At 34.8% G+C, this 15,771-nt stretch overlaps 1 protein-coding gene across 1 annotated transcript in view; it reads right to left on the bottom strand.

Annotated features, from left to right (window-relative positions):
• Positions 1-11,181: 11,181 nt before the first annotated feature.
• Positions 11,182-15,771, bottom strand: part of LOC133203551 (neurogenic locus Notch protein-like) — a 36,195-nt gene continuing 31,605 nt past the window's right edge. Inside the window, exon 6 of the mRNA XM_061339321.1 lies at positions 11,182-14,423. Within this exon, the coding sequence (XP_061195305.1) occupies positions 11,182-14,423 (3,242 nt within the window). The remainder of the gene's footprint in view (positions 14,424-15,771) is intronic.

A 15,771-nucleotide genomic window follows, 5' to 3' on the forward strand; every position in this document is an offset into this window, starting at 1 on the left:
TTCAGGTCTACATTATTGAAAATAGAGGAGAGATCTTAAAAAAATCAAAATTTCCACTTAGCCATAAATGAATAAAAAAACAAGATTTGTTTGTGAAACAATGATCCCCCCTAATAGCAGCTTATGGTGAAGGTCAAAGTTTCTCAAATGCTAATTAAAGTCCAAGGTCAAGGTATCAAAAATGTTGTTACCTAAAAGCAGGTCTTGTCTCAAGGAATATGCCTGTAAAATATGAGAGTCCTAGCACTAACTGTTGAAAAGTTAAGTCAAATATCAAGGTCAAAATAATGGTGTTTAAGGGAAGGTCTTGTCACAAGAAATACACATGTGAAATATGAAAGCACTAACACCAACAGCGACTGTTCAGAAATTATGATTAAGCTAAGGTAAAAATTTGGTAAAATTTTGCAAAAGTGGGTCAAACTCCAAGAGATCAAATAAAAGTAGTAGTGTTTATATAATTATTTATTATAGTGACATGTGTTTATCAAAATAGATAATCACTTACAGTTATATCACTTTTTACAAACACCTGGCACGATGGACCTATATGTCACCTTTAAGACATACAATTATATACTTGTATAATGTTTACCCAAAGAAAGGTCTTATCACAAGGAATACACGTGAAATATGAAACCCATAGCTCCAACCAATCAAACATTATCTACAAGGTTTAATTTGTTTTTAGTACAAACAGACAGACAAACAAGGCATAAATTATATGCCCCTGAATCCTTGATTATGGGTGTAAAAAATACTAATGCAAAAGGTCTACTATATTATACAGATTTGCTCACATTGTACCTTAACCAAATTTTGGCCATAATATTGGTTCAAAGTAAAAGAAGGTAAAAATTAGGAAAATCTTTTTTTTCCACATCAATATCAGAAAAAAAGAGTTAAATTCCTTAGAGTTACATGAAATTAGATCTTATATGATTATATGCAAAATCCTGTATATGTGTCTGATAATCCATAAGTTATACATGTTATATGTACACATTTTAATATAAAAATGACAGTTATGCAGTACCTCCTATGCTAGACTTAGAGAAGGAATTCACACTCAAATCTAGTATTGAAAAAACTTGCATGTAGGTAGATTTCCAAACAAGAGGCCCAAGGGCCTTAAGATCACCTAAGTACAATACAACAATTTAGAGGATCCATAAACTGATAAATGAAGCTTTGTTGCCCCAAAGCAAGAAAAATATTATGATTAGCATCAACAAAATAGTTGGTCTAGTATCTATCTGCCCCCCCCCCCCTCCCCCCATTTATCGCTATTATCATGCAGACTATTAACAAAATGTCTATTTTTTAACCCCATATTGGCCTCTCTTGGCCTTTAAAGAACATTTAAAAAGATGTTATTTTTGTCTCATTTTTATTCATCCATTATTTCCAAGTCATTAAAACTATGAAAGTACTTTTTGTATTATACAATAAATATTCTTGCATAATTCTCTTATTCTATTAAGCTTAAAAAACATTATTTACATTAATCAACTATCAAAGGTGAATGACAAAGGGGAATAACTTTGCTCAGCAGAATACAAGTTAATTGAGCCCTGGCCAGGAACACTTGACTGAATGGTCAAGGTCTTCAAAATTCTGGTAAAAATACCCTTGCATATTAAAACTTTTACTCTGTTTACCTTGAACATCCCCAGAAGCATCGAAGATTTTCAAAGAAATGCATTTTCACTATATTATTAAATAAATAAAGCTCCATCCTTACACCAGAACATCTGACCCATTGGCCATGAACTCACAATTCTGGAAGAAGCACCCTTGCTCATTATAACTATACACTTGTTTCTTTACTTTATAACCAGTAGTAGCAAAAATATTTTGAAAGAAATTAAGCATTTTACTATATAATCAATAGAGCCCCCCCCCCCAATCACCAGAACCCCTGACCCAGGGGCCATGAATTTCACAATTTTGGAAGAGGCATTCTTCCTCATCATAACCATACACTTCTTTTGTTTGAAAAATACCCAGGAGCAGAGAAGATTTTGAAAGAATTTATGCCTTTTCCCTATATAATCAATACAGCCCCAAACTAACACCAGAACCCCTGACCCAGGGGCCATGAAATTCATAATTTCTGAGGAGGCAACCATACTCATCATAACTATGTACTTAGTTTATTCAATATCCAGGAACAGAGAAGAAGATTTTCAATGAATTAATGCAATTTTACTATATAATCAATAGAGCCCCGCCCTAACACCAGAACCCCTGACCCAGGGGCCATGAAATTCAAAATTTTGAAAGAGGCACTCTTGCTCATCAAAACTATGTACTAGGTTAGTTTATTTAATACCCAGGAGCAGAGAAGAAGATTTTTCAAAGAAATAATGCACTTTCACTATATTTTCACAGAGCCCCACTCTAGCACCAGAACCCCTGCCCCTGGGGCCATGAATTTCACAATTTTGGTAGAGAGCTCAATGCTTATTACAATCTTGCCAATAGTTTGACTGCTTGATGTCCAGGAGTAAAGAAGAATATTTTTAAAGATTGCATTAATTTTGGTGGTTTTAGCCCCACCCCTCAAGCCCCATGGGGACAGGGACCATGAAATTCACAATTTTCTTCCCCTTCACCCATAGATGCTATATGCCAAATTTGGTTGAAATTGGTTAAGCGGTTTCAGAGAAGAAGCTAAAAATGTTCAAATGTTAACACACAATGAACGACGCACACCGCACGCCGATGGACGAAAACAGATAGCAATAGGACACCTGATTGACTTAGGTGACCTAAAAATATAAGCACAAAACAAGACTCAAGTAATTAATTTATTATATTTTTCTGGCATAAACCTTTTTTTTCTTAAATAATCCACGCATGAGAGAAATGAAATATCTCTAAATTCCATTAACTTTATATCAGTGTCCTGTTTGTGTGGGATTTTTATCTGCTATTACATCTGTACATATTCTTTATTGCTAATCTTGAAATGCTTAAAGACTGATATCATGAACTTAGCTCTCTCAAATTAGATAAACCATCCAGTCAAAAGCTTATAGGCTCAGTGTTACAGAACTATAATAGTACAGAATTAAGTGATGGCAAAAGGTCTGACAGTCTATTAATCCATCTGAATCTAAACAGATCTTTCTCCTTCTTCAGATCCTTTTCTTTCGAACAAAACTTATTCAAAGTTGGTTATGACATCATCCATAGGAAGTACTGAAATATAACAAAATTAATATTTCACCTGATTGTTGATGAATTAAATAACACATTACAAGAGGCCCATTGGCCAAAGTACTCACCTTAGTCACCTTGGTCCTACACATGTAGTGTTCGCAGGTAGGTTAAGGCTTCCCGTAGAATATCACAGTGCACTCTGTGCCTTCACATCTCTGAACTACCAAAATATGACGTCATAATGGAAAATGACGTTAAGTCACTGCAAAAATGAGGTGTAATGACGGGGAAGGTGTCATGAACTTAAAACTTTATTTCAAACTGCATGTAAAATGCTAGATAGCTATTGCAAAATTCATAGGTCGTTAAAGGTTTTTTAAGTCTTATATGTCCGAATATTTTAAAAATACTCCGCTTACCTACCCTTGATTGAAATTCAGCATGTTCAAAATGTTTATGAAAAATATACTTTTGAAATGCACTCTGTTTTATACCCGTGGTTGGAGGTAGAATTTATTTTGTGTGTATAAAACAGTCTGGCGCAGGTGATTAATGAGGATTAATCTGAGAATTTTTGTGGAAATCTGTAAGAAGAGGTTGTTCTCTAACTGAATCTTGCTTGGGAAAAATGTGTGTTGGCTTTGTTTTAATACAGACTACAATATTGTGTGGAAAATACCCTCAAATTTGTAGGTAAGTTGAATTTTTCAGGAAATATTTTGTATCTAAGTGATACTATGACTTTTCCCAAGCACATTTCGGATACACAAGGATACGATGAGTTTATTTATATAACAAAATGTTAATAATTATTGTGTTAATCAGCTGCGCCGAAGCGATTTATATGGAACACTTCAAAAAATTATAAATGACCATCACGTGATCAACAAAGTCATGTAATACCATAACAAATATGTTAATATATAGTTGAGGAAACCCGCTATATATACTGGGGGTACTTAAGTTCAATACTTAAAAATTAAAACTAAAACCGACCTTGCAATGACATATTATGTTTTGAGCGCATTTTAAAGCTTTGGGAAGCCTTAATATAGCTGCGTTCTGAAGAATTTTTTAAAAAAGGTCCCTTTTTTCCCAATGAAAAATGACCCAATATTGTGGCCTCACCTTAGCCTAACTGTTTATAATTAAATTAATTTTAACCCCAATAACATGTCCTGCTGTCCTTCCATCACACTTTGAACTTCATATGCTGATACATATAAACTATTAATGAGAGCTACTCAACAGCATGAACATTTTCTGACCTTGACCTCACTTTTCTTAAATTTTTCTTTAGTTCAGCTTCAAGAGCTATTTAAGATATTTTTTCAAACCTTATATATGTGCTGATACATATTGATGGGATCTATTCAATGTCATAATTATTATTTTACTTGACCTTTCCTTTGACCTTGACCTCACTTTCCTTAAATGAGTAGCTCAGTTTCAAGGAAACTATTCAAGAGATTTTGATTAATCTTCATATGCTTATACATATTGATAAGAGCTATTCAGTTGCAAGAACATTTTTAATCTTTATTTTTTTTTCAAATTTGTGTTAAGCTCAATTTTAAAGAAATAATCATGATATTTTAATCAAACTTTAAACACTGAAACATTTTTGAAGAGTGTTTTTGAACTGCAACAACAATTGTTGACCATGACTTTCCCTTTGACCTTGATATCACTTTTTTTCTTATATAAGCACATAACTCACTTTCAACAAAACTATTCAAGATACTTTCATGTAAACTCTGATACATAATTTGTTGAGAATTCATCAACTTTGTTCATTTTTTTACCTTGACTGTCCCAATGACCTTTTCTTTACTTTTATTGTACATGTTTATAAAACTAAGTTTTACAAAAGAAACAAACAAACAAACAAACAAACAAACAAAAAACTATTAAAGATATCATCATCAAACTTCATACACAAATTTTCATGTTGCATTACTAATATACTCTGGGTGGGGATTCAAGTCCTATGGACAAACTTCTAGTTAGTAGTATATTCCCATGCAGATTTTTCCCATATTTTGGCTCCATCCTCTCAAAGGGGGTGTTAATTGAACATGAAACTACACTATGCCAGGGAACTTTCACATAAGTTTCAACTTTTCTGCCCAGTTGTTCTTGAATAGAAGATTTTCGAAGGACACCACCAAACTTTAACTTTTTCTTAATTATCTCCCCTTGGCCCTTCATTTGAATGAATTTAAATCCCCTCCACCCAATAATGCCTTGTGATAAATTGGGATGATTTCTGGACAAAAAATTTGAAAAGTTGAAAATTTAGAGATGACACACAACATTTATACATGACAGACAGATGTCAGACACTCTTTGATCAGAAAAATTCACTTGAACCTTAGACTCAGGTGAGCTAAATTGTAAATAATTAATTATTAAGTAGATGTCTATTTTAAACATACCAAAAGAGTGTTAATATAAATATAGTACCTACTAGATTATGTACATCCTAAAGTTTATTTTTTCTGCAGAATAAATTAAAAAAAATCTCAGTGTAAAAATTTGCAATTACCCATTACATTTTCTAACCCCCCCCCCCCCTTCCCCCAGGTAAATCTACCAATGTAATAAATAAATAATTTCTTAATTCTTTTTAACCATTATTGTACTTTTTACCTTTGTGTTTTTCATAATTCTTTGAGTGGAAAATCTTTTTCTTTCTTCACAACACTGATTTCTTTCTTTAAAACCTGCCTCTAAAAATCAAGACTCTTTGTTGCCCCTAAAATTAAATGTGCAAATAATTCAAAAACTATAGCATAATTTCTTTTTCTCATGGTGACTGATGATTGAACAAAAAATGTAGAATTTCTCAGATTTAGAACTTTTAATGGCAGTGGCTGGAAAAACAGAAGTGAAATTGTTTTGTTCAAAAGGTCATTGGGCAGTGTCTTTGGCATAATTGGAACAAATTTGAAACTACATTACCTGAGGATGCTTCCATATTTCTTTCACTAATCATTTCTTTAGAAGATTTTTATAGATTCTTCCTCCTATAAGTGGGTACTTTCCTTGAGGCCCCACTCTACCCCCAGGAGTCATGATTTGAACAAATCTGAATCTATACTACCTAAGGACGCTTCCATATAAATATCACCAATCATTGCTTTGCTGATCTTGAGAAGCAAATTTGTTAAAGATTTTTCCTATGTATAATCTTTTGTAAAAATTTTATCATCCATTGTTGCCCCACCCTAACCCCTGGGTCAAGATTTAAACAAATTTGAATCTACACTACCTGAAGATCTTTCCACACACGTTTCATCTTTCCTGGCCCAGTGGTTAAATTCTTGACAAGATTTTAAAAGATGCAATTAATTTTTCACAAATTCGTAATTACCTCCCTTTAGAAGTAAGCATGGCCCTTCATTTGAACAAACTTGATTCCCCTTTACCCACGGATACTTTATGGCAAGTTTGGTTGAAATTGGCCCTGTAGCTCTTGAAAAGAAGTCGAAAATGTGAAAAGTTTGCAGACGGTCAAAATGTTCATTTGGCTCAGGTGAGCTAAAACCAAATCCAACACACAAGTGTTGCCTGATTGTGTTTAGTGATTTGCGCAGTTAACTGGTAGTTAATTGAACACACCGGGTAAAATGTAAAAATTAACAATAACATAGCTCTTGCTCATGTTAACAAACATAGGCTCAAGTTAACAAACATAGGGTCGCCTGCGTGGCGCAGTGGTTAAAGCATTTGCTTTAGAGTCGCGGAGTAAGGAGTTGATCCATACGTTGCGGGTTCGAATCCCATTGCGGGAGGTGGAGACCGGTCTTTCGGAATAGACCGTATAAACCTGTGTTGCAGTAGGTGCTGGCACGAAAAAGATCCCTCACTGCTCAATGACCCTGAGTGCTGAGTATAGGTCCATATGAGTGAAAAATTCTCCAGAGGGACTTTAAACAACAAACAACAAAGACACAAACATAGGTGTTTGGTGCCATATTAAGAGAAATGTTTTGGTTCAATCATAGATAACTACAAAAAATCAGCAAATCAAGACAAGTCATCAATAGTCAGACTTTCAACTGACAGTAAGACTCAATGTAAATGATTTATGCAGAGAAAATTCAAGCTAAAACTGTAAAATACGAGCATATATTAGTAAAGATATATCTGTTAGTAAAGATATACCATATAATTTATCGCCACTTTATCTACATATAGAACATAAAATCACCATGCAATCTCCATCCCCTATACATAGGTACAGAGATAATTCGAACTAGTTTCTTCGGAAGCCGTAGTTCAATTACAATATGCTGACAGCTGATTTCTGAGACATTTCCTTTATCGAATGAATGTAAATCACTTACTTGTACATTGATATCACAAAATCATCTTTATTTACCGATATACCGCCTGACTTTCGCTGGCACTGTCGCACTGTTGTCAGTATTGATACTAGCACATGGCCTTGAGTCACGTGATTATCTTCGGCAGACAAACGTTTCCTTTGTCAAGCGTCCAAATAATAATCTTTCTCGAAATCGCTGAACGATTATAATTGTGCTGTGCATCAGAATCATACAAACGTTTGATTTTGTTCAAGCGTCTAAATAATAATGTTGCATCTTTTCTGGTCGAGATTATTATTGTTGAACATTATAATTATTGTATGATCGATGTGGAATATAATTGAAATAAAAGTAATGTGTACACATGGACAGACAAGATTATAATTATTAAGTAAGAATAATTATTACAATTTTGAGGCGAAATAAAAATAATGTGTGTAGACATCGACCGAAAAGATTATAATTTGGAGGCGAAACATTATAATGTGTCCACATTGACTGGCAAGATTATAATTGTGAAGTGTGAATAATTATAATTTTAGGACAAAAATAAAAATAATGTGTACACGTTCGACAGACAAGATTATAATTGTTGCAGGAAAAATAATAATGTTGTCAAAAAAGCAAGATTTTTATTTTTGGAAGAGATAATTATTTTTGGTATAATTATATAGGAAAAAATAACGAGGCCCATGGGCCACATCGCTCACCTGAGCACATTGGCTTAGCAAAAGCACAAATCAGTTCAGTAAATTGAAAAGATTACCGGGGGGGGGGGGGGGGAGGGGCTTGAATTTTAAACTACCTGATGATGCTTCCATGTCAATATAACAAATGGCTTTGTTGGACTTGAGAAAACTTAAAAAAAAATTCCCATATATCCCTTTGTAAAAATTTGATCTCCAATTGTGGCTCCTCCCTATCCTTGGGGGCATCATTTGAACAAACTTGAATCTACACTACCTGAGGATGCTTCCATATCAAAATGACTAATCATGGCTTTGAAGTTCTTCAGAAGAAGATATTTTCCTATATATTTCTATTTAAGACTTTGATCCTCCATTGTGGTCCCACCCTACCCCTGGGGGTCATGATTTGAACAAAATGGAATCTACACTACCTGAGGATGCTTCCACATAAAAATGATAAATCAAGGCTTTGCTGTTCTCTAAGAAGAAGATTTTTAAAATTTTCCCCGTATATTTCTATGTAAACCAATTGTGGCCCCACCCTACCCCTGGGGGTCATGATTTGAATAAATTTGAATCTACACTACCTGAGGATGCTTCCATATGAATATGACCAATCAGGGCTTTGCTGTTCCTGAGAAATGAGTTTCATCTTTCCTGGCCCTGTGGTTCTTGAGAAGAAGAATTTTAAAAGATTCTATTAATTTTTCACTAATTCTTTTTTATCTCCCCTTGAAAGAGGGCGTGGCCCTTTATTTGAACAAACTTGAATCCCCTTCACCTAAAGATACTCTGTGGCAAGTTTGCTTGAAATTGGCCCAGTAGTTCTGGAGAAGAAGATGAAAATGTGAAAAGTTTACAACGACGCCGACGACAACGACAGACAACGGACAAATTTTGATCAGAAAAGCTCATTTGAGCCTTTGGCTTAGGTGAGCTAATAATAATGTGGTGGTACCCTACGGCTTTCCATACCTACGGCTTTCCATACAATTGCATAGGCTGTCTTCAAAGAATATATATTTAGGATCTTGATGTACTTACGGTTCAATGTGAGAATTTCATCATGTTTTAATCAAAGCACAGTCTCTATAATTCATCCGAAAAAAAAAGTAATGAGGTTAAAAAAGATCTTTGGATTTCTTGCTCAGGTGCTTTGAAAATGTTCACTTTTTATGATGTACTTTTGCATCAAGCAATTTCAAACTTCCTTTCCATTTTGTTATTGGATGGTACAAATGTATACAAATTTTGAAAAAAGATATTGTTTCATTTTTCACTTTTTGAACAAAGAGAAATAGAATATATTAAGAAGAATAAAGGTTAACTCAATTGACATTGAACCGATGTAGTGAAAACGTAAATGCTAGTTGTTTATTAATGTTAAACGTTCGTAGCAAATTTCTCGACATTATGTTGGCGGTTTGGAAATGCTTTACTTAAATTTCACAATGGTTCAGTACAATGGTTCAGTTTTGGTGATTAACAAAATGGTCTCAAAATTGTTATTTATACACTTAAATATAGCAATAGATATTTAAATGTCAAAGATTTAGAGAGGACATATTTTAGAAGAAAAAAATTAGTAAGTGCTGAAAATAATCATTAATTTTTTTTAAAGATATTATAGAGGGTTTTGTTTTATAATTTCTTAACATTCAGTAAACCAGTTTCCAAATATTTTCGTGGGAATGATCATTTTTGTTCTCCGAGATGACGTTTTTTGTTTCTTCATACTTCAAAGAAAAGTTCTTTACATTTATATTGTGATTGTTAATTTGAGTTTCACGTCGAAACACGTCCAAGGCAAAATGCATGTAATTCCCGAATTTTCTTTCTCATACGGGCATTTCTGGACCTTGGCCATATTTCTTCATGAGATAAAGCACTATAAGCTATCTGGTACGTGATAAATGTTGGTATGCTGCTTTTTTGTAAGATCTTTATTTTTTGGCATGTACTTCGAAGTTTTGTAAGTTTCGTGTGTGTTTAATTTCGTTGTTTTCTTGGTATGAAGAGTCCAATAAATTCACGTACTTTACGAAATTTTAAAAATTTTAAATTAAAACAACTCAACATTTTGTCAACCATAAAATTAATTTCCCACGAACAGATTTTTTCCCCCAAACCATGAAATTTGATCCCTCGAATTTGTGATGCTTCATTTTCAAACAAGATAGAATATGACTGAAATGAAAGAAGTTAAGATAACGAACAGTGATCGAAACAAACCTAAATACATTTAGACAAGCAATTAATCTATTATCGGTTTACTTGACAAACACACTAAGTCTTATAGCTGACTGCATATGAATTAGTCTGTTAAGATGATAGGTTGACCGTGATCACCGTGGTCTAGAACTGAAACTTTAATCTATTATCTTGGTTAATCTGAGCGAACTTTTTACAGCTATTCTTATTTCACACCTCACTAAAAGATAAATCAGAAAGCAATAATCACTTGACGGGTTAAATCACAGGGGCTGGTGTACTTAGTTACCCGAGAATTCTAGGATACCGAAAAAGAGATAACATCAAAATGTCAGTCATGTACTAGATATCTGTGTTTTCACTGTAGGTATTATTCGTATTAAAGAAAAAAATTCTTGATAAAGAATATCCTAAAAAACGACAAACAAGTTAGATCCTTTGCAGTGGGACCATATTTAGATTCATCTCTTCTGTTTTCGTGTATATAGTAGGCGGACTCTAGGCTATAAAGATAGGCATATATTTTTGAACAAATTCCCGTGATTAAATCAGAAAATTATCCAATTTATGCACCACGTACCATATTTTTTTTTTTAAAAAAAATGATGCATTCATAAAATACTTGATTTAATATTTTACAAAAAGTATGCAGTTGTAAATTGTATAGTTATATACTCTCTATACAAAAAATTCTGATTATACGGTTTTCATCTTTTTATGGTTCGTCATATACAAAGTGTAGCTCATGTCAGTTTCTATAGAGGCCACCATGATACTGATTAAAGCAAAATTGAAAATAGAATTAAAAAGCATGCAGAATGGAACAAAGCCATTCCAGCCATCACACATAAAGCAGCATTCCGACACTGATTTGAATCACACGAGTGTTTTATGGAACAGTCCAGTCCGCTATATCCATTGTTGCAAATACACACGGCTTTTCCTTCTTTAACATGACATGTTCCATTATTTTGACACACATGTCCCTGACACTGATGTGCAGTCAATGTTTCACAGTTTTTACCAGTTGTTCCATTCCTACACTGACAATGGTAACCCCCGATCTTGTTGACGTTGACACACTCCCCTCGGTTACTACATTTTTGTCCAAAGCAGTAATTGTGAATGCTACAGTTCTCTCCAATGAAATGATCAGTGCACGAACAATTATATCCAGAATTGGTATTAGTACAAGATCCAGAATTTCTGCAGGGAGTCATTGCACAATAATCCTCTTTATCACAAATGTTTCCTCGAAAGCCGTTAGCACAATGACATGTGTAATTTGTTCCAGATATCACACACGTAGCACCATTCTGACACTGGTTGTGAGCACATGGATTAAAAATGGAACAGTCAGGACCGGTATGTCCCTCGTTACATGTACACATGGCCTTTCTTTGATAAACACGGCATTGTCCATGATTATTACACGTACCATTGTGACACTGGTTTGCAACCAGTGATTCACAGTTCGTACCAGTTGTTCCATTTGCACAGTTACATGTATAACTTCCGTTAGCGTTGACACATTCACCTGTACTACAATTCTGATGGCAGTAATCACGTATTTCGCAGTACAAACCTTCATACCCTGGCACACATTTACACGTATAGTTAGAGTTACCATTAACACAAGATGCTCCATTCCGACATTGATGATGAGAACAGTAAGTTTGTTCACAGTCTTTACCCAGGTACCCAGCCATACATTGACACGTGTAGGAATAATTTCCGTTTTGACAGGTTCCGTGGTTAGAACAATGCTTGTTATAGCAATAATTCAGTGTCTGACAGTCTTTTCCTATAAATCCATTAATACAGGTACAGATGTAACTATTCCCTCTGATGTTACAAGTACCATGGTTAGAGCAGTGCTTGTTATAACAGTAATCTATTACATCACAGTTCTTTCCTAGATACCCTTCATTACAAGAACACTTATATCCTGTACTAGTGTTGGTACAGTTTCCATGTCTGCATGGTTTACTATGACAGGAATTTTGCAGTTCACAATTCTTTCCTCGGTAATCTGGTTGGCAGGCGCATGTGTATATACTTTGTCCATTATGGCATGTCCCATGACCGCTACATCTCTGTCCATGACAATAATTGCGTGTTTCACAAAGACTTCCTATATAACCAGGCACACACAAACATTTGTAATTAGAACTTCCACTATGACAAGTAGCACCATTTTTACAGGTATTATTAAAGCAATAGTCGTATTCACAGTTACTTCCCAGAAAACCAGGATTACAATTACACGTGTAATTATTCTGACCGTTCTGACATTGTCCATGTCCGTTACAGTTCTTTCCGTAACAGTAATCAACTTGGTCACAGTTTGTTCCGGTAAATCCACCGAAGCAAGAACAAGAATATTCATTGTTTGAATTTGAACAGTTCCCGTGTTTACATAGATTACTATGACAATAATTATTCAGTTCACAATTATGACCGAGGTATTCCGACTTACACCGACATGTGTAACCTTGCTTTCCATTTTGGCAAGTTCCATGTCCACTGCAGCTGTGTCCATGGCAATAATTACGTAATTCACAATGACGTCCCATATAATCAGCAGGACATAAGCATGCATAATTTGAGGTTCCACTTTTACAGGTACCATGATTTTGACAAAGTTTATTAAAGCAATAATCATGCTGACAATTACTTCCTAAATAACCAGGATTACAAGTACATGTGTAGTTATGTTGACCGTTATGGCAGGTACCATGTCCACTACAGTTCTGTTGGTAACAGTAATCACGTGTTTGGCAGTAGGATCCTATATAGCCTGGAGCACATTTACACGTATAGCTAGAGTTACCATTAGCACAAGAGGCTCCATTCTGACACTGATGATGAGGACAGTAAGTTTGTTCACAGTTTTTACCCAAGTATCCAGCCCTACATTGACACGTGTAAGAATTATGTCCATTTTGACAAGTTCCGCGGTTAGAACAATTCTTGTTATAGCAATAATTTTGTTTTTCGCAGTCTTTTCCCGTATATTCGCCATAACAGGTACAAATGTATTTACTTTGTCCGTTATTACATTTCCCATTACCGCTACATGTCTGTCCGTGGCAAAAATTACGTGTTTCACACTGAGTTCCTATATAACCAGGTTTACACGAACAAGTAAAATTTGAATTTCCACTGTGACAAGTTGCACCATTTTTACAGGTATTATTTAAGCAATAGTCGTGTTCACAGGTACTTCCAAGAAAACCAGGATTACAGATACAAGTATAGTTATGTTGACCGTTATGGCAGGTACCGTGTCCACTACAGTTCTGATGGTAACAGTAATCACGTGTTTGACAGTATGTATTTTTAAACCCTGGAACACATTTACACGTATAGTTAGAGGCTCCATTAATACAAGAGGCTCCGTTCTGACACTGAAGATGAGGACAGTAAGTTTGTTCACAGTCTTTACCTAGGTACCCAGCCCTACATTGACACGTGTAAGAATTATGTCCGTTTTGACAAGTTCCGTGGTTAGAACAATTCTTGTTATAACAATAATTCAGTGTCTGACAGTCTTTGCCAAAAAATCCACCATTACAGGTGCAGGTGTAAGAATTGCGTCCGTTATGACAGGTACTATGATTTGAGCAGGTGTTATTGTAACAATAATTTATTCTAGAGCAGTCAGGAGCAGTATATCCATCGTTGCACGTACACACGGTCTTTCTATGTTTGACATCACAATGTCCATGATTGTTACACGTATCCCCATGACATTGGTTTGCAGTCAACGATTCACAGTTTCTGCCAGTTGTTCCACTTGCACAGTTACACGTATAATTTCCGATCGTGTTGACGCATTCTCCCGTATTACATGGTTCTAGCAGACATTCATCCTCATCCAGCTGACATTTCAGACCGTAAACAGAAGAAGGACAGGTGCAGTGGAAACTACCAACTGTGTTTGTACAGTTCCCATTCGAACAAAAATATCGGTCAGCACATTCGTTGATATCCTGATCGCAGCTTCTTCCTTGCCATCCTACAAGGTATAAAGTTAGAAATCATTTATAGTTACACTTATTCAGATACAGTTAACCTGTAGAGTATACTTATAATTACAAATCTACTTTAAATTTTCAATTAATAAACCTGTGCGTTCTAAATTAATAAAACTGAGAATTCTGTACACCCTTTAAAAATTAAAACGAGCAGATATTTAAAGCCTTGTATCCAAAAAGAATTTCGTTTTTGTCACTTTTGTAAAACCCTTGTAGAAAATGAAATGCTTTTCATATATAACTGTCCTACATATAAAGATTTACGAAAAAAGTATTATCCCTTGAACATCTGTAATTTAAATGATACATGTAACACGTTGAAGGAAAATCATTGTGAAGTATTTTGTAATCCTGTTCATTCTAGAAGGCTATGTGAATTTTTACATGAATGTTTTGAATTGCGTTCTAAAAATAGAGTTCAATAATACATATTTATTAAATTCTTTAATCAATTTATCTCTGTTCATATTATACTGGTTGCCAAATGATTATGAATAAACTTCAATTTGTAAACATAGTTGACTTCACTGATTTGTACACATGTGTATGTACTTAAGTATGTTTTAATAATCACTCTTCATTCCGTATGTAACATGGTGGTATGTCAACATGTTTGGTGAATCAATAAATTGAATTGAATTGAAATTGAAATTCCTATTTCGGAGGTGTGGGGTAGGGAGGGAGGTTCCAAAAACTTCCACTACCAATTTTTATTCATACACACTACATTATCCTTAGTTTACTATACTGTACCAAAAAGTGGGTGGGGGTGGGTGGGGGTGGCAATAATTAGTCTTTCAATGAACATTTCCAATAGTAAAAAGTTATCCTTGGAAAAAAATGGGGGAGTCCTCCTCTCCTTGCTGACCCCCCTAATTTATTATGCTCACGGTGTCGCATATGTAGTCCGCCTTGTTTTGAGGTCTTCGGGGTGGGGAACTTAATACAATAACATATAAGGTCCGCCTTTTATAAGAAAATGTGAAGAAATTACATTTAAAGGTCCGGGTAGTGCAACGTGATAAATCTTGAGTGAAAACATGAAATTTAAGAGAATATTTTCATTCATATGATTGATTGTATGTATGTTGTTTTACGTCCCATTCGAGAATTTTTCACTCATATAGAGACGTCACCATATACCGGTGAAGGGCTTCAAATTTTGACCTTTACTCGGCACTCATGGCCATTGAGCAGTGAGGGATCTTTATCGTGCCAACGCCTGCCGTGACACGGGGCCTCAGTTTTTAAGGTCTCATCCGAAGGTCCCGCAACTTTCACTTCAAAGTGCCGAGCGCATGGCGGAGGAACAGTTGCTACCCATTTTTT

This window comes from Saccostrea echinata, unplaced genomic scaffold (genome assembly GCF_033153115.1).
Source record: "Saccostrea echinata isolate AGI-Se365-2 ecotype Australia unplaced genomic scaffold, CSIRO_AGI_Sech_v1 ptg000051l, whole genome shotgun sequence".
NCBI lineage: Eukaryota > Metazoa > Mollusca > Bivalvia > Ostreida > Ostreidae > Saccostrea > Saccostrea echinata.